Source organism: Protopterus annectens, chromosome 1.part0 (assembly GCF_019279795.1).
Source record: "Protopterus annectens isolate FY-2018-M chromosome 1.part0, PAN1.0, whole genome shotgun sequence".
NCBI classification, from domain to species: domain Eukaryota; kingdom Metazoa; phylum Chordata; order Ceratodontiformes; family Protopteridae; genus Protopterus; species Protopterus annectens.
In genome coordinates, this window is record NC_056725.1 from 762,256,646 (window position 1) to 762,281,567 (window position 24,922).

Genomic DNA, 24,922 nt, shown 5'->3' on the forward strand with positions numbered 1-24,922 from the left:
ATTGGGCACAAGTACCACATTTCTTAGTGCCTTGCAATATGGTGGGATTTAATTCTCCACCTGCATTACCAGTCATATATCGGTAGCATAGCTGTTGTTTCAAATTTCTACTGTTTTTAAATATGTATCTCGGCTGACTATCTAACATGTTTCTAGTTTTTTCATCCACCAGTAATATATGCCAGATCTCCTCTATAGCATTCTGTATCCTCTTGATGTTATTGCCATAGGGCAAAATAAGGTTTATATCAGGAGTTTTTTTTCTCATTATTTCCCCTATTTGTACTATTTCTAGAAGAATAGTACGGTCTTGCATTATCATTTCTACATCTACTCACTTGTGTATACACCCTGTTTGTCCCCTTCTGCATACCCTCTTCTTAAAAAAAAACTTCTTTTAGATGGTCCAACTCAACCTTAAGTGTAGCATCATCACAACACAGTCGAGATAGTCTCCTTGCCTGCCCTTTAATAATGTTATTAAATAGTACCGGGTTATGCATACTATCGCGGTGTAAAAATGCCAGACAATAACAGGGTTTCCTGTACACCTTAGATTTTAATACCTGCCCATCTTTGTATATTGTAACGTCTACATAATTAATGCCACTGGCAGAATGTTCCATAGTAAATTTCAAAAATTCCCTGGTGGAATTAACATGATCAGAGAAATCAACAAGACTTTTTATCATCACCCTTCCAAAATAAAAAGAGGTCATCGACAAAACGTCGAAACAATACGTTCGGATAACCGATCAAGTTCTCCTGTTCCCATGCTACCATGGTAAGGTTAGCGTATGTATTGGCACAACTTGTGCCCATTGCTATCCATTTTTTCTGTCTAAAGTGCTTGTTTTCAAACAAAAATACATTGTTTTCCAAAACCAATTCCAAGAGAAAACATAAAAAGTCAGCTTTGCAACTATCCATACCTCTATCATTCACTAATAATTTATTTAATATGTGTAAACCTAACACATTGGGAATACTAGTGAATAACGCCTCAACATCCATAGTAATTAGTGTCAAACCATTAATACTTTCAAATCCTTGTACAAACTCAAATAGGTCTTTCAAAAAATGTTCCATATCTTTAAGAACATAAGTATATGCAGACAGAATCTTTTTTTAAATTCATGGTCCAAATAGATAGATATAGGTTCTGTCGCCCACCCAGCCCCTGCCACTATAGGTCTAAACTTAGGGTTGGGTAGGATGTTTGTGTATTTTTGGCAGACCATGTAACCTAGGTATTAATGGATGCTCAACACTAAAATATTCATAAAGCTCTTTAGTTAGAATATTCATGTTCTTACATTCTAATAAGGACCTGTGTATATTCTCTAGTATTTTGGATAACTCATCTGACTCAATTTCCTCATAAGCTTCACTATTAAGCATATCAAACATAGTTTAAAAATAGTAAGAAGCATCCATAACAACAATGGGTCCACCCTTATCAGATGGCCGTATAACAATATTATCATTCATTTGTAGATGTTTCAATGCTTCAATTTCTTTTTTATTTAAATTAGATTCCTTCCCATATCTATTGAATTCAAAATCATTGTAAATACTATTTTCAAAAGCTTTTAAAAACGTTTCAACATTGGCTGGCAAATTGGGTAAAAAGTTACTCTTCTTTCTATGCAAGGAAACATTACTATGTTCATTTGAACCCAATAATAATTTAAGAGCCAAGTTACATGTAAACATACGCACAGATAAAATGGCATCACTCATATCTACATTACAAGTGGGTATAAAACCCAAACCTTTATTTAAAAGTCCAATCTCTTCTGTAGACAAAATATGTTGAGATATATTCCATACTAGACTCCTTGAGTCCACTTTTTCTTTATGGTACGCAGACCTCGCTCCTTTACTCTCGATGTTATACATGCTGTTTCAGTTTCGGTTCTACTTGTTTGCTGACTTGTTTCCTGATTACGATACAAGTGATGATGTGCAGGTACTGCTCCACCCACCAAAGTAGAGTTATTATCCCTTGGCCACAAACACATTGTGTTTAGAAAAGTCATCTAAATTCCTGACCAACTTCTTTTTTTTATGTTCTAACAATTTAATTTCTTAACGTTGTATTTTCTCTATCATATCTTGCAAATATATCTCCGTGGGACCATCACCATATAACTCAGAGATCATTTTGTTGTATGATCTCATTTCGAAGGTCAAGCTCTATGGGCTGAAAAAAATCCACCAGTAACTGCATATAAGCTCTGCTAGTACTTGGATTTAATTGCTGCCATTTAATTAGTAGGTCCGGATAAACATTCCCATACGTGGGCATGTTCAGGACCCCAAGTCCACGCGGAACAACATTAAGGTTCAAACTAGCTTCACTGTCTGTCGTCATGATTTTCAGTGAAAGCGCGAATGTTTTTTCTCCAGTATTTTTATGAAGTGGATGTATTGGAGCTTATTTCAAGTGTATTAAGAGTGGACTACTGCCTTCCTGTTGGGATTATTTTCGTTATCTATTTGGGCTTTCGGTATTTGTTTTTCATACTATTTACTTTGTAACAGCTGGCTTATGGAAGGAGCAGTAGCAAGAGTGGACAATGATACTGTGAATGAATCCAGTGTGAATACCAGACTTAGAGGGCTGTTGACGGAGACGGTCAATCCCTTGATCTAACGGACAACAATTGCAACGTATTAACCAGGAATGGTGATGAATCTGTCATTAGAAATCTTAAAAAAAACATTGAACACAATGTGTATAGATTCAAACGCCTCCAGTGTCGACGCTTTCACCTGGAGGCTAGTTTGAACCTTAATGTTGTTGTGCGTGGACTTAGGTCTGAACATGCCCACGTATGGGAGTGTTTATCCGGACCTACTGATTAAATGGCAGCAATTAAATCTAAGTACTAGCAGAGACTAGCAGAGCTTGTATGCAGTTACTGGTGGATTTTTTTCAGCCCATAGAGCTTGACCTTCGAAATGAGATCATACAACAACAAAATGATCTGTCTGAGTTATATGGTGATGGTCCCACGGAGATATATTTGCAAGATATGATAGAGAAAGTACAACATTATGAAATTAAATTGTTAGAACATAAGAAAAAGAAGTTGGCCAGGGATTTAGATGACTTTTCTAAACACAATGTGTTTGTGGCCAAGGGATAATAACTCTACTTCGGTGGGTGGAGCAGTACCTGCACATCATCGCTTGTATCGTAATCAGGAAACACATCAGCAAACAAGTAGAACCGAAACTGAAACAGCATGTATAACATCAACGAGAGTAAAGGAGCGAGATCTGCATAGTGGGTCTGAAGAGACAACGAACTGGAAATGGGTCTGTTTCAAACGATGAACAGAATCTCTTAATAGTGGATGCCCTGACTTCTCCACAAGCGGTGGCATCGGTTTATTCAACACCTATGGACGCACCTATAGATGAAGTATCAGTTGTGCGTCCTAATACTGATGTACGAAGGAAAATATTAACTGAGGGGGCACCCAAACAAGACTTTCCAGCTTTTCCGTTACCTATTCGGCCGGGAAGGAAGAAGTCCATAGATCTAGACAATCAGCGTGGACTGAAGCGCAAGGAGGCACCACAACAACAGCAGGTGCGTACCATAAAGAAAATGTGGACTCAAGGGTCTAGTATGGAATATATCTCAACATATTTTGTCTACAGAAGAGATTGGACTTTTTAAATAAAGGTTTGGGTTTTATACCCACTTGTAATGTAGATGAGTGATGCCATTTTATCTGTGCGTATGTTTACATGTAACTTAGCTCTTAAATTATTATTGGGTTCTAATGAACATAGTAATGTTTCCTTGCATAGAAAGAAGAGTAACTTTTTACCCCATTTGCCAGCCAATGTTGAAACATTTTTAAAAGCTTTTGAAAATAGTATTTACAACGATTTTGAATTCAATAGATATGGGAAGGAATCTAATTTAAATAAAAAATAAATTGAAGCATTGAAACCTTTACAATTGAATGATAATATTGTTATACGGCCATCTGATAAGGGTGGACCCATTGTTATGGATGCTTCTGACTATTTTTAAACTGTTTGATATGCTTAATAGTGAAGCTTATGAGGAAATTGAGTCAGATGAGTTATCCAAAATACTAGAGAATATACACAGGTCCTTATTAGAATGTAAGAACATGACTATTCTAACTAGCTTTATGAATATTTTAGTGTTGAACATCCATTAATACCTAGGTTACATGGTCTGCCAAAAATACACAAACATCCTACCCAACCCAAGTTTAGACCTATAGTGGCAGGGGCTGGGTGGGCGACAGAACCTATATCTATTTGGACCATGAATTGAAATATAGGTTCTATCTGCATATACTTGTGTTCTTAAAGATACGGAACATTTTTTGAAAGATCTATTTGAGTTTGTACAAGGATTTGAAAGTATTAATGGTTTGACACTAATTACTATGGATGTTGAGGCGTTCTTCACTAGTATTCCCAATGTGTTAGGTTTACACATATTAAATAAATTATTAGTGAATGATAGAGGTATTGATAGTTGCAAAGCTGACTTTTTATGTTTTCTCTTGGAATTGGTTTTGGAAAACAATGTATTTTTGTTTGAAAACAAGCACTTTAGACAGAAAAAAGCGATAGCAATGGGCACAAGTTGTGCCAATACATACGCTAACCTTATCATGGTAGCATGGGAACCGGAGAACTTGATCGGTCATCCGAACGTATTGTTTCATCGATGTTTTGTCGTGTACAGGAAACCCTGTTATTGTCCGGCATTTTTACACCGCGATAGTATGCATAACCCGGTACTATCTCAACTGTGTTGTGATGATGCTACACTTAAGGTTGAGTTGGACCATCTAGAAGTTTTTTTAAGAGGGTATGCAGAAGGGGACATAAACAGGGTGTATACACAAATGAGTAGATGTAGAAATGATAATGCAATATTCTTCTAGAAATAGTACAAATAGGGGAAATGAGAAAAAAACTCCTGATATAAACCTTATTTTGCCCTATGGCAATAAAGTCAAGAGGATACAGAATGCTATAGAGGAGAACTGGCATATATTACTGGTGGATGAAAAAACTAGAAACATGTTAGTCAGCCGAGATACATATTTAAAAACAGTAGAAATTTGAAACCGCTATGCTACCGATATATGACAGGTAATGCAGGTGGAGAATTAAATCCCACCATATTGCAAGGCACTAAGAAATGTGGTACTTGTGCCCAATGCGCATAGACTGATGAGTCCAGATTTTATAAACATCCTGACACTGGTCGCCTATGGGAGTTAAGAAACAGTGGTTCATGTGCAACTAGGAATATTGTTTATGTAGCCCACTGTAAGGTTTGTTTTTGCTTTTATGTGGGCAAAACAAACCGAACACTGAGGGAATGTATTGGGGACCATATCTATTGTATAAACAGGAAAGAGGGCTATAATGCTATAGCTAAACATGTCCTGACCGAAGGAATTGATCATGTGTTCCTATTTCAAATTTTGCATATACAATATGTCAATATACATATGGGCAATATTATTAATGATACAGAAAGTATAGAGCTGAAATATATATATATATATATATATATATATATATATATATATATATATATATATACACATATATATTTGGCACGGTTTTTGCGCTTGTTACTACTCAGCCAATCTCCTAGTGGTCCTGCAGAATGGTGCTAGCAGCAGAGAGGCTAAAAGAGCGACTGCTAACCTGATGAGTGTTCTTTTCCTGCTACTACCTGGGCGACTGTCCGATCTAGCTAAACTGCAAGTATTTCTGCATTCTTGAACTGTTTTAAACTGTTTAAAGTTGTTTTTGCACCTGCACTTTTAAAGTTTGTCCTGTTGGTTGCATTTACCTGTTGAGGCTACACACTCAAGTGCGCTAGCCTGTGTTACATATTTATTGCATTTTCCTGCTGTTTGTTGCAAAAAGAAAAAAAAAAAATGATCCTCGTTTCCTGTCTTTCCTGACCTAGAGTAGTCCAAATACAGGCTTTGCTGCATTCTGGACTTTTGGAAAGTTCCTGTGTTGCCCATTTCCTTTCTTGGATAAAGGGAGGCTTCTTTGTTCACCAGTGGCAGTGGGGAGCTTAGAGCAGCCTATCTATCCCTGGAGGAGTGTTCCCAGCACAAGAATCTGGTAGTCTATTGGCCGTTTTGGGCCAATTTCTAGCTCTTTCAAGTCCCCCCTGTATAAAACCCGCTTTATCACGGCTTTGTGCGATTTTGTGCATAGCACAGCATCGGGCAACGCTGCTTAATTGGGTTTAAACCATTCTCGGCTCCACACAGTCTGCCCTTCACCTTTTCCCTTAGAACTGATCTAGTTCTCATAATAAACACCCTATTCCTACTCTAAAGCCTGGCACTTGCTCACTAAAGCAATTATACAAGTCAGCACTAAAAAATTAAAAGCACTACACTCTCACAAACTCCCCTTGAGTACCTTGTTCCTCATTGGTCCTTTTTTCAATTATAAAGGAATTCCCAATACTGTTCTAGCATGTCCAAAGGTCAGTTGTCAATCTCCTCTCCGGTCCAGCTGGTGAATCTGGGAATCTTGAGGCATTGTTACAACTGCCTCATGTACACAGACAACCCTCTCCTCCTCCCAACAAATTCCAACACGAGAGATGCAACCATATAGCCAAACTGGAGGCTAAGCTCTCTCAACTCAGTACTGGCATAACCAGTCAGGAGAAGGAAACCACACTCACTACAATTCCAGTATCACATAGACCTACTACGACAGCAAACCAAACACATAAACACACAAAAACATACTCGGAGGCTCTAAATAAAAATCTGCCTAAGCAACAGAGACCTCCAAAGCAGACACCCAAGCAAACCGCTACCCCAAAACAAAACACGTGCAACACATAGCTCACAAAGCCAGTGTGACGAACAGTCACAGCCCTTAAGGCTAAACAACACACCTGATACACTTGTAATAAGTGACTCTATCGTCAGGCACACTGACGTCCCGCTCACTAGGCTGAACAAGGAGAAGGTCACGGTGAGCTGCCTGTCGGGCGCTAGGATCCGCCACATAACACAAGCACTCTGGTCACTCCAAGGCAAGTACAAATATGACTCTGTCATTGTCCATGCTGGTGTGAATGACATGAGACATACCTCCCTGGACTACATGAAAAGAGACATAGAGGAGCTCTCTGAGCATGTAGCCCAGACCGGTATGACCCTGACCTTGAGTAGCATCTTACCCTCACCAAGAATGATGCCACAATATGAAGACAAGATGATCAATTTCAACAATTGTCTTAAGTATTGGTGTCATTCAAAGGGGATCCAATGCCGGTCAGCCTGGGATGACATGCTCGACAAGCCACGATGCTTCGCTAGGGAGGGCTCGTCACCCCTGGGCTTTCGGATATTGGCAAAGGCTCTTGCCACCCCCATAGTGCCTTTTTTGGGCAAGGCTCAAAAGACAAACCCACCTCCATAGGTATCACAAGGGATAAGAAACTAAAAGTAATGCTACTCAATGCCAGAAGTCTAAACCTCAAGATGCATGCACTCGAAACTCTCCTTAGCATGGAAAACCTTGATATCTGTGCAGTAACAGAAACCTGGTTCAAGGCTCCCGAGAGCACCCCAGCACTACCAGGTTATACCTTATACCATGTTTTTCGGCCCCAAAGCTTGGACCTAACCACAAAAGGAGGGGGGAGTATCAATATTCGTCAAAGATACCCACACCTCCAGGTTGGTGGCACAGCACGAAGCATCAGAGATTATCCATGTGCAACTAACAGTGAGTAAAACTGCCTTCCAGTTTATAGCCTGCTACAGACCACCCTCCCAAACCCAGGAACCCCACTCGGCCTTCCTGAGAACACTGGAAAATAGGAAGGTCTCTCCAAACACCATTATATTGGGCGACTTCAACTACCCAAACATAGACTGGGAGTATCACTGTAGCTCCAACACCCTAGCCCAAAGGTTCCTAGAATTTATAAACTCAAATGCTATGGAACAACTTGTTACCACTCCCACAAGAGGGGAACACATACTGGACCTGATAATCACCAACATGGGGACTTTATGCTCCAGACCAGAAGTGTATCCCTCACTGGTAAGATCAGACCATAAATAATCTCACTAGATATTCACATCTCGACCCCAGACCCTGCCCAGAAAACCACAGTGAAAAACTTCTCTAAAGCAAATTTCACACTCCTCAAAACCGAGGTGGAATCCTGCAAAGCCCCTGGGCCTGTGGAAAATATGGCCCAGACCGCAGAATCCTTTATAAACGCTTTCTATGAACACCTTCAGGAATGCATGGATCATGCAATCCCAAACAAAACCAAGACCCAATCCTCCAAAGGCAGGCGTCCTCTCTGGTGGACCCCAGCCATAAACAAACTATACAATAGAAGGAGGAAGCTACTACATGATAGAGCAAAATCCCAAAAAGAAAAGGGAAGGTATCTCTGATCAGTATTAGCAAAAAACTACGGGCACTCATAAAATCGTCTAAGGCCAGCTTCGAGAGAAAAATTGCACAGGACACTAAGGATAATCACAAGGCTTTCTTTTAGTTATGTTAGGAACCTGGGTGGGAATTCCCAGATATCCTCAGAATTAGTCCAAAATGACAAAAAATACACCGAAACCACAGACATTGCCAACATCCTAGCTGACCGGTTCAGCGCAAACATCCCCCCCCTTCCCCACCAAAAGGGCAAATATCTATCCCAGCAGAGTGCTGCCCCCCTGACATCTCAGATGCTCAGGTAAGAGCTGCCCTCTCCAAAGCAAAAAACACAGCATCAATGGGACCAGACAGTGTCCTGGGCTGCGTCCTACATGAACTCCAAGAAGAACTAAACCCAAACGTAAAACTACTGTTCAATCTCAGCCTTTACTACAGGATATGTACCCAAAGAGTGGCATACAGCAACAATGGTCTCTCTCCACAAAGGTGGTGCCTCAATGGATCCTGGAAACTATCGCCCCATAAGCCTGACTAGCTTGGTCTGCAAAGCTATGGAAAGAATCCTCATGGACCTCATAAATAAAGATATTGGGGACCTACAGACACTGGATCCTACCCAGTTCAGCTTTAAGGGCAGATCCTGCCTCTTAAACCTGGTCAATTTCTTTGAAACAGTCACCAAGGCCATTGACGAGGGGAAGGTGGTCCACACAGCCTACCTGGACCTCGCAAAAGCCTTTGATACAATATCCCACTCGGGCATTATAGATAAGCTCACCAACTTAAATATAAACCCCTATGTCTTTGCTCACCAGTGGGAGTGGGGAGCCTTGAGCAGCCTATCTGTCCCTGAAGGAGTGACCTCAGCACAAGAGCTTGTAGTAATTGGTCATTTTGGACCATTTCCAGCTCTTTTGAAGTTCCCTGTTTAAAAATCCGTGTTTGCGTGGATTTGCGCAGTTGTGCGCATAGCGCAGCGCTGGTTAAACAGGCTTAAACTATTTCTGGCTCCGCCAAGTCTGCACTTCAGTTTTTCCCTTAAGAAAGCTCTGCTTTCAACCAAATCAGTCTATTCGCTATATTATAAGCCTAGCACTTGCTCCTAAAACCTTTCTTTCAAGTGAAGCACCCTTAAACTAACGTAAGCACTACATCCACCTACAACCCGTGTTAATACCCACTTCCCTTCAAAGTCCTCTTTGACCCAGTTTCACATCACTCCCTTATACTATTCTAGCATGTCGAGTGGTATATTACTGACGCTCTCTCCAGTTCAGCTGGTTAATCTGGGAATCCTGAGACAATGTTACAATTGTCTCATGTACACAGACAACCCTCTCCTCCTCCCAACAAACACGAGCACATGTGAGAGATGCAACTATATAGCCAAACTGGAGGCTGAACTCTCAAAACACAGGATTAGCAAGACCAGACATGAGGAGAAGGTAACCACGCACACTACAAACCCAGTCTCACATAAACCAACTGCAAACCAAACACATACATAAAAACACAAAGATCTACTTGGAGGCTCTAATAAAAAACTTACCTAAACAACAGAGGCTCCCAAAGCAGACGCCCAAGAAGACACCACCTCAAAACACAGCACATGCAACACATAGTACACTAAGTCAGTGTGCCAAACAATCACAGCCCTTAAAGTGAAATACCATGCCTGATACACTAGTAATAGGTGACTCTATAGTCAGACACACTGACGTTCCACTTACCAGGCTGAACAAGGAGAGGGTAACGGTGAGCTGCCTGTCGGGTGCTAGGATCCGCCACATAACGCAGGCACTCTGGTCACTCCAAAGCAAGTACAAATATGACTCCGTCATTGTCCATGCCGGCGTGAATGACCTGAGATGTACCTCCTTGGACTACATGAAGAGACATAGAGGAGCTCTCTGATTATTTAGCCCAGGCCGGTATGACCCTGACCCTGAGCAGCATCTTGCCCTCACCAAGAATGATGCCACAATACAAAGACAAGATGATCAGCTTTAATAATTGGCTCAATTACTGGTGTCATTCTAGGGGGATCCAATGTCTGTCTGCTTGGGATGACATGCTGGACAAGCCTCGTTGCCATGAGGATGGCTTGTACCTGTCACCACTGGGCTTCCGGATATTGGCTAAGGCTCTTGCCACCCCCATAGTGCCTTTTTTAGGCAAGGCTCAAAAGACAAACCCACCACCTTAGAAAACAAAAAAGGAAAAAAACTAAGGGTAATGCTGCTCAACGCCAGAAGTCTAAATCTCAAGATGCAGGCTCTTGAAGCACTCCTCAGTATGGAGAGCATCGATGTCTGTGCAGTAACTGAAACCTGGTTCAAGGCTCCTGAGAGCACCCCAGCCCTACCAGGTTATACCTCGTATCATGCATTTTGGCCCCAAAACTTGGGCAGAACCACAAAAGGAGGGGGAGTGTCCATATTCATTGGACACCCACACCTCCAGGTTAGTGGCAACGCACGAAGCATCAGAGACCATCCATGTGCAACTAACCATAGGCAAAACTGCTGTACAACTTGTAGCATGCTACAGACCACCCTCTCAATCTCAGGAACTCCATTCAGCCTTCCTGAAGATACTGGAGGATATAAATGTCTCACCAAATACCATCATATTGGGAGACTTCAACTACCCAAACATAGACTGGGTGCATTATTCAAGCCCTAACACCCTAGCCCAAAGGTTCCTGGAATTCATCAACTCGAATGCGATAGAACAACTAGTCACCTCTCCCACAAGGGGAAATAATATACTTGACCTGATCATCACAAACATGGGGACAAAATGCTCAACACTGGAAGTATTCCCCTCACTAGTGAGATCAGACCACAAACTAATAACCCTAGATATTCTTATCCCACCTCCACCCCCAGCACAAAAGACCACAGTGAGAAACTTCTCAAAAGCCGACTTTACACTCCTTAGGACTGAAATGGTATCCTTCAAGCCCCCTGGGCCAGTGGAAACCACATCCCACACTGCTGAATCCTTCACAAATGCTTTCTACGGACATCTCCAAGAATGCATGGATCATGCAATCCCAAATAAAACCAAGACCCTCTCCACCAAAGGTAGGCGTCCTGTCTGGTGGACCCCAGCCATAAACAAACTTTATAACAAGAGAGGAAGCTACTGCAAGACAGATCAAAATCCCATAAAGGGAAGGCATCTCTGATCAGCACTAGCAAAAAATTATGTTCGCTCGTTAAATCATCAAAGGCCAACTTTGAGAGAAAAATCGCTAAGGACACTAAAGATAACCACAAAGCCTTCTTCAGTTATGTTAGAAACCTGGGCAGAATCCCTCAGATATGCTCAGTTAGTTCATAACGGTAAGAAATCCACTGAACCCACAGATATTGCCAACATACTGGCAGACAGGTTCAGTGCAAATTTCTCCCCTCCCTTGCCTCCAAAAGATGAAAAACTTATCCCAGCTGAATGCAACCTCCCTGACATCTCAGATGTCCAGGTGAGAGCTGCTCTCAGCAAAGCTAAAAATACAGCATCTATGGGACCAGACGGTGTCTCGGGTTGCATGCTACGTGAACTCATAGAGGAGCTAAACCCGCACATAAGAATGCTGTTTAATCTTAGCCTTACTACAGGATATGTCCCTGAACACTGGCGTACAGCAACAGTGGTCCCACTCCACAAAGGAGGCACCTCTACAGACCCTGGAAACTATGGCCCCATAAGCTTGACCAGCCTGATCTGCAAAGCTATGGAAAGGATCATTATGGAACTCCTTAAACAAAGACATCGGGGACCTACAGACAATTGACCCTACTCATTTCGGCTTTGTAAAAGGCAGATCCTGCCTTTTGAACCTGGTGGACTTTTTTGAAATGGTCACTAGAGCCGTTGGTGAGGGCAAAGCAGTTCATACAGCCTACCTGGACCTGGCAAAAGCCTTCGACACAATACCCCACTCGGGCATCATAGATGAGCTCAACAGCTTAAAAGTAGACCCGTATGTCACAAGATGGGTTGCAAACTGGCTAAAGGACAGAACCCACAAAGTCAGAATAGCTGGAGCTATATCAGATTCTAAGCCAGTCACAAGTGGAGTCCCACAGGACTTTGTCTTGGGACCCCTCTTGTTCGGCATTTATTTCTCAGATGTGCAGGCAAACATAGGGGGGTTGTGGCTGACCAAGTTCGCAGATGACTGCAAATTAGGTGCCATAGTAGATACACCAGCTGACACATGCATCCTTCAGAAGGGCCTTACAGAAACAGACGACTGGTGCCAGAGTCATGGCCTTAAACTAAGTGCCAAAAAATGTATAGTCATCCCCTTTGGGAAAAGTACTCACAAATTACCACATAGGTGGTAATCCTTTAAGTACAGAAAAAGTAATCGGAGACCTGGGACCCAAGTTGACAGTGACCTCTCATTTGACACCCACGTCGCCAAAGTGGTTATAAAAACCTTCTACCTTGCCCACCTTATGAAGGGATTCACATCCAGATCAAAGGATGTCATTGTACCCCTATATTCCTCCCTTGTCAGACCTATGATTGAGTACAATGTCCCATTTGGTATGTACCTCACCCGGCACCTGCAGCAGCTGGAGAGACCCCAAAAGTACCTCACCAAGAGGATCAAGGGTCTCCAACATATGTCATATGCTGCCAGACTAAAGAAGCTCCAGCTCTGTTCAGTAGCATACCACCTGCTCAGAGGTGATCTGTGCCTGACTTACAAGGCCATGTCCAATCCGGAATTAATGGACATGCTCCACCTCAAAAAATCCAAATCCAGCAAAGCCACGAGAGCTAAAGATCTAAACCTCAGCACAAATATGAACAGGACATGCTGGAGGGACAGATTCATAACCCAGAGGCTTCCCCGCACTCTGGAACAGGATCCCAGTCCATGTTAGCGGAGCCCCTCACTGACTCTTTTCAAGAGAAATCTTGACGAGTGGATGGGTGATCGTTGGTTTACCCCGGGGGTCATCTCTGTGTCATTACTAGACAGAGGCACAGTAAACTAAATTTATTTTGTACATTTTTTTTATATCATTACATGGGGTGGCGAAAGCCACGTACACTATATGGCTAGGCTTATAAATGCCCTAGGGCAGATAGCCTAGTACTATACTATGAAACTATGAAACTAGATGGGTTGCAAACTGGCTCAAGGACAGAACTCACATGGTTAGAATTGCTGGAGCCATGTCAGACTCCAAACTAGTTACAAGTGATGTCCCACAAGGCTCAGTCCTGGGACCTCTCTTGTTCGGTGTATATTTCTCGGAGGTACAGGCCAACATGGAAGGACTGTGGCTGACCAAGTTCGCAGATGACTGCAAACTGGGTGCCATAATCAACTCTCCAGCCAACACAAGCATCCTACAAAAGGGCCTCATAGAAACGGACAACTGGTGCCAGAGCCATGGCCTCAAGCTAAACTCCAAAAAGTGTATAGTCAGCCCCTTCAGCAAAAACAAAGTGCCCACAAATTACCACATAGATGGTAATCCATTAAGTACGGAAGAAGTAATTCGGGACCTGGGGACCCAAGTTGATAGCAATCTCTCAATCGACAACCACGTGGCCAAAGTGGTTAGAAAAACATTTTATATAGCCCACCTAATCATGAAAGGGATTCACATCTAGATCAGGGGAGGTAATCGTGCCTCTTTACTCATCCCTCATCAGGCCCATAATTGAGTACAATGCCCCTTTTGGGATGTACCTTACCAGACACCTGCAGCAACTAGAAAAGACCCCAAAAGTATCTCACCAAGAAGATCAAAGGGCTCAAACAGATGCCATATGCTGCCCAGTTAAAGAAACTCCTGCTCTACTCAGTGGCATACCGCCCGCTCAGAGGCGATATGTGCCTGACGTATAAAGCCATGTCCAACCCGGAATTAATGGACATGCTGCACCTCAGAAAATCCTAATCCCATCGAGCTACGTGCTCGAGAGATTTGAACCTCAGCATTGAAATAAATAGGACATGCTGGAGGGACAGATTCATAACCCAGAAGCTCCCTTCACTCTGGAATAAAATCCCAGTCCAGGTTAGGCAGAGTCCCTCATTTCCTCTCAAAGAGGAATCTTGATGAGTGGATGGGAGATCATAGGTTTACCCCGGATATCACTTCTGTGTCACTGTGAGGCACAGTATACTAACCTTGAAAAAGGGCATAGCAAAATTCATTTAAAATGGGTGGCGAAAGCCAAACACACACTCTGGCTAGGCTTGTAAATGCCCTAGGGCAGATAGCCTAGTATGAACCTATGAAATGGATACTTAGGTTGGGAGCACATAGGGGGTGTGTAGGGGGCGTGGGCTGAATGAGGTTGTATCACTCAAGCCCATATTAAATGCTAGGTCCCTGAGGTAGTAATTTTGTATGTTATATTTTATAATTTTAGAAAGGCATTGTATTTGAGATTTTTTAGATAAATTTATGAATAGTATAGTTAGGCTGTTATATATACATATTTATGGAGAATAGCACATTTTGTATTAATTTCATGTAAGCGCTTTGAATAATGCATTTTTACTATTAACTGCTGGTTTCTCTTGATTAATTGTTTGATGCAATCATTTAGTATAAAACATGGTGGTTTTTTGAATGTAATACGTCTGATGCAGCGGTTGATTTTCCGTGAAAGCGCTAACGTTTTTTCTCTATATATTTTAATAAACCAGTATTTTTATGAAGTGAATGTATTCGAGCTTATCTGGGCCTTCACTTTGATTATTCCTCAAGATCAAACTCTTGACCATAAATACATTGGAAGTAGCCTGGGTAGCACATTACTACAACTTACAGACCTAGCTCAGATGGAACTCTCATTTCAAAAACAAACGCATTAACCTAAAAGAAATGATGGCAGTCTGAAAAGTTCTGCATTCAAAGACCAATGAAAATTAAGAGTACTCCTACTAAAGACGGACAATACCAGGGTTCTGTGGTACATAAAAAGGCTAGGAGGACTCATCGTTGTCCTCTTTGTCACTTAACCATGGACCTTTGAGTGACTGCATACTTCTAGGTCTGCACCTCATGGTTCAGTCCCTACCAGGAGAAACAAATCAACTGGCGGATCAGCTAAGCAGGAGCCTGTCAGACCCTCATGAGTGGCAATTGTATTGGGAAGTTTTTCTCAGCACAGTCAGTGAATGTGGTGTCAAAAATGACATTTTTGCCACCAAAGAAAACTCTCACTTGAAAAAGTTTTGATCAAGGCCAAAAACAAGGTCAGCCTGGAAGACAGATGCTTAGTTATTCCCTTGTACAGGTGTGTTTCTCTATGCCTTTCTTCCAGTACATTTGCTCCCTAGGGTACTGCTGAAGATAAGGGAGGAAGGGCCTAGTGTCATTCTAATAACCTCAGATTATCCAAGGCAGCACTGGTATTCACTATTGCTTAGTCTTAGCAAGAAGGAGCCATGGTTGCTCCCCCAGTGAGTGGATGTCTTAACACAGAAAAAGGGCACAATACTACAACCTGACTTGAACACACTCAAATTGACAACTTTGATGATGTGACACAATGGAGAAGGGAGATCCCTTGACAAACCAGTCCTGGACATTCTAAAGAATTTGAGACCCAATACAGCAAAATCTTACTCTGACGAATGGAAGACATTCAGTATATGGTGTAGACAAAAGGGACAGAGCCATCTTCAAACTCTGACACCTCTGATACTTTCATACAAATTTCCCCTCACTGCCTGTCTAATCTGTTATGTCAAACCCCTCTCTTAAATATCGTTTCCGGTCTCTAATCGCATATTGTTTTGTGTACAGGTAATATGACTTGAGCTTTTTTTGCGTTTTTTCAAAAACTCATGTTATTGTTATTACACTCTACCATGAATCATACGTTCTATGTTTTTCTCTCCTGTGTGTTGTACTGTAACATGATACTTTGGCTTAAAATATCTGCCATGAATTTTTGAAAGATTGTGGTTGCGGAGCTTTTCTCATCCGGCTTCTGCTGAAAATGGCCACTTTCTGGCCCAGGGGGACAGATGTCAGAGAAATAAATGAATAATACCTATTAGGACTTTGACAAAGGCCTTTCTTATTCCTCAATTTAAAATTCATGTTTAAGCAATTTCTGCTTATTTTCGTACATAACTCCTCTCTCTTCCCATCCTCTCACGAAACAGTTCCTGAGACGAGTTATTTACGTTGGACATCCAAGAAAACATTTTCCTCCATGGAATCTGTTTCATTCTAGAGAAGCTCACCGTCCCATTTAGCTCCCTCAACAACCATGACATTCCCAACCTGGAAGATGGCGTTTTTGATGGCCTTTACTTCAGCTAGAAGGGTTTCATAGCTTCAAGCTCGCGTGTCTGGAACCTTTCATCACTTTCCACCCTGACAGTCTGTCTTGGGAATGGCCCCTGTTTTATGCCTAAAGTGTTAGAGATCTCACTAAACCAGATCATCCACTTGCCTGCTGTATTTCCTAACCCTCAAAACTGAGAGGAAAGTCTTCCATACACTGGATGTGCATAGGCACCTGTGTTACTATGTGGACAGAACAAAGAATGTCAGGATGTTTTTTTGTGGCTTTTGCCTGTAGCTCTAAGGGGAGACAAACTTGTATCCAGCTGGATCACTCCCTGCATTTTGTTTTGCTGCAGTCATTATGGAAAGAAGCCACCAGATCTCTGTAACATCTCACTGCAGTATGGCTACTGCTACGTCAAAAGCCATGCTTAAAATGGTGAACACTAAGAAAACTTTGTGAGCTGCTATTTTGTCCTCTGTGCATACCTTCACCAAACATTAACAGCTTCCAACCTTCTCGAAGTCCAGAATGGGGTTTGCCACTGCAGTCTTACAGGGAATCATTTCATGTCTTATAACTTTCCATCCACCTTTCAGCTTTGGGAGTCATCCCATCAGTTTTGACAGCAGCAGTGAAACATGGAGAACATAGTACAGTTGTGTACACTTACCATAAATGTAGATGTTTGAATGTATTCATTATTGCAGTATTCTTATTCTTTTTCCTCCCTTCCTTCTCCCCCCCTTGCCTCAAGAGGTTAGGGTGGGTACTCGCCTGTCTAGTTCCAGGTTGTTCTCTCCTCCTCTGTTAAGAGTAAATCTGACCCATACTCTGGAGTTTGAGCTTAGGCCTTTTCCCCTCAGGGAACTGCTGGGGGGCCCTGTCTGTTGAAGACAAGAAAGGTCTGAGGTTATGCACCAGGTGACTCCCTTTATACCCACACATTTTGATGTCAGTTAGGGAGTCTACCAGCTTCAGGAGGAGTAGGAAAGTCTCTGGTAGTTGGGCTGGCCAAGATCTTCCACGGTAAGAAATCCCATCACTTATGACTGCAACAGTGAATACACTCTAACGTCTGGGATTCTGGCCGACCGAGGACTGCCTGCCGGCAGGGGAGAACCCTGCAGTCATGACTGCAATAGTGAAGACACTCTAACATCTACATTTATGATAAGTGTACACAACTCTACTTTCTCTTAGCTTATTCCTGAAAGCCATCTATGGCAAACTCCAGGAAGTCTCCAAATTTAGACAGACAGTATCACAGTTATGTAATATTTAAGTGGGAGGAGACGGTCTTACCCCTATGTAGAGTGGCTGTGGATATTTCGAATTTGGCACAGCAAATCGAGCAACACCCATAGCATTGTATATCCTGAGTCAGGACAGTCTCTCCAATCAGACTCCAAACTGAACCCTCCCAGATCCCAGCTAATTGATGCTGAAAAGGGAGACCTTTCTGGATCTCACTGATCAATGGGGGATCCCAGATTATAGATCTTTGTCTCTTCAGAAAACTAACGTACTTTACTGTTCTGCAGGCCTCTGCAGTCTTCAGTGAGACCTCCTGCAGCAAAATTTGCTTTGTACGTTTTCCATTTTCATTCATTCATTCTGTTTACCCGCTTAATCAAGTTTAGGGACAAAGGGGAGCCAGAGCTTATCTTGGCATGTACTGGGCAGAAAAATGAATTCTGAATGTCATGCCAATCTATTACATGATGCATATAGTCACTTTCTTATAAGATACACAACTTCAGGAAATTGAGATATATACCATTGCATTTAATAGCATGTCTTGGGTATGAAACCACAGCAGGAAGTGCAAATGCTATGAACAAGAGAGGACATGCAGACATTGCACAGAGATCATGTAAAAATTTAAAAATGGATAGTTTTGCCAAGATCTTGCTTTTTAGTGTTTATTGCTGCCACTCCATTTTCTAACCACCTGTAGGTTGTCAAAAGAATTTGTCTTTGTCATGCGACCTGTAGAATGAAGCATTACATTTACTCCAGGAACTGTCCTTTCTTGGGGAGGAGTGGATTCTGCATAACTGTGGTACCACCCTCTGACTCCTCAGTTGAAATGAAGTCTGTTGTGCTAATCTCTGGCAGCTGTCCATTATGAAATAAGATTAAATGTGACTTAACCATCTTCCTTAGTGATATGGCTGAAAGGCTTGCATTAATTAATTGGCATATGATAGTACTTACAAAGATTACACTTTACCAGTGATAATATGCTGGGGCAATATTTTGACCATTTCCCATTCCTTGGACTTGGAGTAGTTCGTACCTGCACAGGGGCTTGCTGTAATGACCAAATAACTGACAAATTAGTGGCACTTATTCTGCTTGGTTCTAACAAGCTGGGTTGAGTGGGAGTTAAGGCTATGGACTCCAGGTTAACCCATTTATAAGTAAGTTAGGAACTTGATAAACACCACCTTTAAATGTTGCTTAAAAGCAGTATTATTTGACTGGTCTTCTTTTAAAATTAACTTGAAAGTTGGTGACTCGGACTTGACCAAAAGGACTGCATGTTGTAGTATATTTCGGTGAATATTTGAGGCTTCTTTTTACCTCGCTTGAACTTACTGAAAATCAAGCCTCCCATTTTTCAATGTACTTATAATAATCTATTTAGAAATAAACTTTTGAAACTTGTAGAGCTGCTGACTGGAATGTAGGTAGTCCGAAAAATATTGATATTTGGGCGTTATTTTAAGCATGTATGTAATCTTTGTTAATTGCCATTTAAACAGGCATGAGCAACATGTTTTGAAATTTATTAACTGGTCTGATTTGTTGACTGACAGCAATGTGTGTTTTGTTTTATATATTTTTTTATCATTAACAGATTTTGTAACAGCACCACAAAGGCGTTCAGTAAGAGTGCGGTTTGACTTGGATGACACACCAACCAAGTCAACACAATTCATCAATGAAGCATACTCTCCTGTGAAATTTTTTTCCTCACTGACTGATGGTAAGAAATTTGGATTACTGTGAAACCATGAATTGTTAACATGGCTTCAAGTTTGCTTTCATTTGCCTTTTTTGTAATGTTCTGTGGGGCTGTTAGAGATTTTTCTTTCTAGAATTTGGCTGTTAATTTAAAGGGTTGCCTCCAAAACACTCTTACCATTTAATATAACCTGACTGTGTCTGTTTCAAGGAATGGATGGCACACAAAGGGATCATTGGCTAGCAAGTTCACTGCAAGTGTTCAGTCAACCAGAAAAGCTATTTGATGCAGAGTTTTCTTTTCTTTTTGACAGATTCTTGGTGAATTAGGAGTCCAAATGTTTGCCCAGAATTAATTGGAAATTAGATTGTGTGCAGTTAATGTAAAGGTGCTTCAGCAAAGTATTAGTTTAAGGGCGTGCACACTTATGAACCCAGCTTATTGTACATTTTTTATTTTTTATATTTTTCCCCCTAACAGATTTGTTTTTCAATTGAATTGTACAGGTTGTAGGTCACATTAAAGGTGGGAAAAATTTTTAAATGATTTATTGTGGTCTCATTTTTGTATCACAAAAACCTGGCATTTTAACAGAGGTGTGTACACTTTTTATATGCAGTGTGTGTGTATATATGTGTGTGTGTGTATATATGTATGTATGTATATATATATATATATGTATATATATATATATATATATATATATATATATATATATATATATATATATATATATATATATATATATATATATATATATTAATGTGTGTGTGTGTGTGTGTGTGTGTGTGTGTGTGTGTGTGTGTGTGTGTGTGTGTGTGTGTGTGTGTGTGTGTGCGTTCTACAACACATGCACAGCATATCCATATAATTAATGACCAAGGCAATTTTAATCAAGCATGGCCGACTCAAAGGCAAGTGTGGCCAGCATGTACACATATGCATTCTCATTCTAATAGTTATTCGCACTCTGGATATGCGGCTCCTGCTGATTACAGGTTTGATCCACCACGCTTTGGAAATGCAGCTCCTGCTAATTACAGGTTTGTTCCACATTCTCCTCCTTTGAATGTTAGAGATTACAGAAGTGGACCTCCCCCTAGCCCGTCTGACTACAGTAACAACACTTCTGAATTGGTACAGAATTTGGAAGTGTCACCGCAACCTTTTTTATCTCAGGAAGATTTCCCACCTCCTCAGATGCAGCAGTCTCCTCGGAACAGGGGGAGAGGAGCTTGGCGCTTCCAGAATTTGGGCGGACCCATGTTGACTCGCAGTAGAGCTCAGGAGTTTCACAATTAACTGAAGTTGCATTAAATGCTGGTTGTTATAACATTAATAACTCTGACCCTACCACTTCTAGTATGTTTAAGCTTACTGGTAGATTTTTTACACCTGAGCACATCTCTTTTTTAAGTAATGTTTTTACTTGCATCCCTCCACTACGAGCCTCATTAGCAGACGTGCTACTTGACTTGCGGCTGTATGTCAGGAAACTTAATTTAAAATGTTTTTTTGCTGCTCAAGGTGATTCTGAAGATTTTAGTGATGCTGAAGATAATGACATGCACTCGTGTTTACATTTAAGAAAAAGAAGTGTTTTTAACCCTGTTCTGGACAATACGTTAGCAGTTTTTTTTTAAATGTATGTGAGAAGGACATTAGAACACTGTGCCAATAAACAGACTGAAAAATGGTTTAATTTGACGCATGAAGAAATGCTAGCCCTTAAATCTTTTGCTTCAGATCCTTCTCTCAGAATCATGAAAGCAGATAAGGGGACAGGTGTTGTCCTTATGGAACCATCACTATACATTACCAAAATTGAATTGGCGTTGCAAAACAATTTGTTTTATAAAGAAGTTACTGTTGATTTTTGTTAATTCACAGTTCTCCAAGTTGGACAATGTACTTAAAACACTTGAAAGAGATTTTTTTATTACTCTAGAAGAGCTGCAGTTTTTTTACAAGTTACTAACCCTGCTTTTGGGAAATGCTTTGGAATTCCTAAAGTACACAAACATGCCACTGACCCTTTTTTAGACTCATTATTCAAACAAACCCTTCTTTTTTCCTGAATCTTCATTTCGTATATTTTATACTCTTAAGTACCTTGGCATCAACTTTGAACGTAATCAAGCTTCCATGCTTCAAAATAATCTGCTAAAATCATGGTCCACCATATGTCAGGATTTGCAAAGATGGAAGCTACTGAAATTAACATTTCTCTCTAAAGTAGCCATTGTGAAAATGAATATTTTACCCAGACTTCTATATCAATTTAGTGCGACAAATATAATGATATCAAACAATCTTTTTTCACAAATCGATAAAGTTCTAGCAAAATTCCTTTGGTTTCCTAAGAATGTTAGGATTTCCTTCTCCAGATTGTCTACCCAAGGAGAAAGGTGGGGTTGGCCTTCCAAATTTCCATCTGTATTACGTGATCATATACTCTAATAAACTATGGTCCATCGCAAACTTGAATAGCATAGCTCAAGCCCACCATCCAACATGGCTTAAGATGTGGCACAGACATATTCTCTCTAACAAAATTAACCCCAAGGCTATTCCTTTCCTATCACTCACCTCTTTGAATAGCTCAAAATTATCCCCCCTATTGAAATTCAAAGTAAAACTATTTCAAAAACTGATTAAGGACATCAATCTTCAACCTACCTTCCCTCTTCTTCAACCACTACACCTTAATCCAAACCTTAAAATTAATAACAAGTTGATAGATCTTACTGAATTCCCTCTCATCAAAGACCTTAAAGTATGGGATATTATCAAGCATAATTCTTTGTCTCTTGCCGAACTACGACTAATTCTTAAGGTCAATAACAAATATACGGTCATTCTCCGCCAATTAAGAGATCTTACAACTTTGCTAACAAATAATTCTCTACCTGATTCACAGGCAGTTGACAAACTAAACCTAATCATTTCTACAATTTCTAATAATGAAAAAACAGTTTCCTCATCATACAAATTACTAGCCCCATTACTTTACAAAGATAACTGCCTTTTTTCCAAATACTGGGATAATCAAAACTCTCCTATTACAGAGGACCAAAAACTTCTAGCTATAAAAACTACTCTAGAATTATCCCCCTTAGAAAAACTCCTATACACTCAATTGATGTTAAATAACAACTCCTACTATACCCCTGTAATAACTAACAAATCTGCACATGCTGCCCTGCAATGAGAGCTGATTTACTACATATCATGTGGCACTGCAATCATTCCTATAAACTATGGTGTTCACTTAAAGTGCGTCTTAAAAAATGGGTTACTACAATTCTACCCTTTCATGGGAAACTGCTATTCTAAACATCCCCCCTCCTAATTTGCCTAAATTGCATCTCCATATCTTAATAACAGTATGTTCTCTCATAAAACTCTACATCACTTATAATTGGTTAGATCGTGCCAAAATGTCTTGGCCTGGATTCAAGGTTATGGCTATTAAGTATATCTCTGCCCAGAAGTTTATTATAAATGGACCTAAAAAGAGAGCCTACTTCAGCAAACTTTGGAAAAACCTGTTTGAGGTAATTATGTGTGATTAAACTTTGGTTAATACAAATATCCCTCATCCTCTCTACCTATATTTAAGGGATCTGTCTCTCCTATGGTAGGTTACTAATGGGGCTGCTTACATCTAGTCTTATCTAATGACACTGTCTATATTTTAGTCATGGTAGCATTGCAAATATTGTATTTTTTAGGTTATTGCTGTTAGTGTACTATGCATACTCCAGTTTATGTTTACACTCCTTTTCCAATGTACATCTGTTCTCATGGCCTTTTTTTGGCCTATTAATAATATTGTAGACATTATCCAATTAATATTTGTGTAAATTTTATTGTTTGTACTCTCACATGTATGCATGGTTTATATTATGAAAAATAAAAAATTATTTGAAAAAAAAAAAAGACTCATTATTCAAGCAAGCGTACTAAAACTGAACGTATATCTGAATATGTTGATTTATTGTTAAATCCTAGTGTGCAAAAAACACCTTTTTACATTAGAGACTCTTTGGTTTTTTTAAATGAACTTTTTAATGCTAAACTAGATTTTGCGAACTGTATTTTTGTTACTCTAGATGTCTCGCTTTACACCAACAGATCACATAAAGAAGGTTTACAAATGGTTACACTTTACTTGAAGAAATATGCTAGGCTAGACCAAGTGACAATTACTACCTTAAAGGTGCTAACTGATGCAGTTTTACATAATTTTTTTCATTTCAATGGGAAATTGTATCAACAGACGAAAGGGGTAGTGATGGGGTCAAAATTGGCCCCTGCCTATGCAAATCTTGTCCTTGCAACCTGGGAGCTTGAAACTTTATTACATTTACCTGGTTTACAATTTACCAGGCTATATCACCATTATATTGATATTTTTTTTATTTGGACTGGTTCTGCTGCACAACTGGATTTTTTTTAAGACATAAAACAAAATCATTACTTTCTTGTCTTTCACACAGGCTGGTTGTGGGAAATCGGTGTCTTTCCTGGACATTACCATTTCAGTAGATATGGACCAAGGGTGTTTAACATCTAATATTTACCGTAAGGATACTTTCAGAAATAATTACTTGGATTTTACTTGTCAACACCCCTTTTTCATGAAACGCAATATTATAAGGGGTCAATTTATTAGGCTGTCACGTTTAGTTAGTGAGGACTGTGATTTTCTTGCAGAGTCAGAATTTTTAAGTGATCTTTTTTTGCAAAGGAATTACCTGCCTTCTTTGGTCCGATACATTGCAGCTGAAGTGCTTAGGGATAGATGCACAAAATTCCAGCCTATCCTTAGATTTGGTTTCACTCAAGTCTACTGCAGCTTCCAATTCTACATACCCATATGCTGTGACATGCGCGGCATTAGGGACATCATTACAACAAACTGGAATATTGTCAACAGTTCAGATATCTCAGCAGATTTTCTTGGTGATTCCCCTTTATTTTCATATAAAAGAACAAAGACCTTGCTTGGCTCATTTAAAAATAGACTCTGGATTTTTGCTACATTCTATCACTAACTCATCTGACCCTCTTGGAATGCATACTTGCGGTAAATGTGTTTGCTGCAAGTTTTATTTTTTCCCTTTTTTGTTTTTTTTTTTTTTCCCTTTTCCTTTTTTTACATTTTTT

General features: G+C 40.4%; 1 protein-coding gene across 2 annotated transcripts in view; it reads left to right on the top strand.

Moving 5' to 3' along the window:
* LOC122794406 (CTD small phosphatase-like protein 2-B) overlaps window positions 1–24,922 on the top strand; it is a gene marked incomplete at its 5' end in the record, with an annotated part of 676,938 nt that overhangs the window by 87,003 nt on the left and 565,013 nt on the right. For both annotated transcript variants that reach the window (XM_044062775.1, XM_044062783.1), the window contains 1 exon segment: window positions 19,643–19,771. In XM_044062775.1, the coding sequence (XP_043918710.1) occupies window positions 19,643–19,771 (129 nt within the window).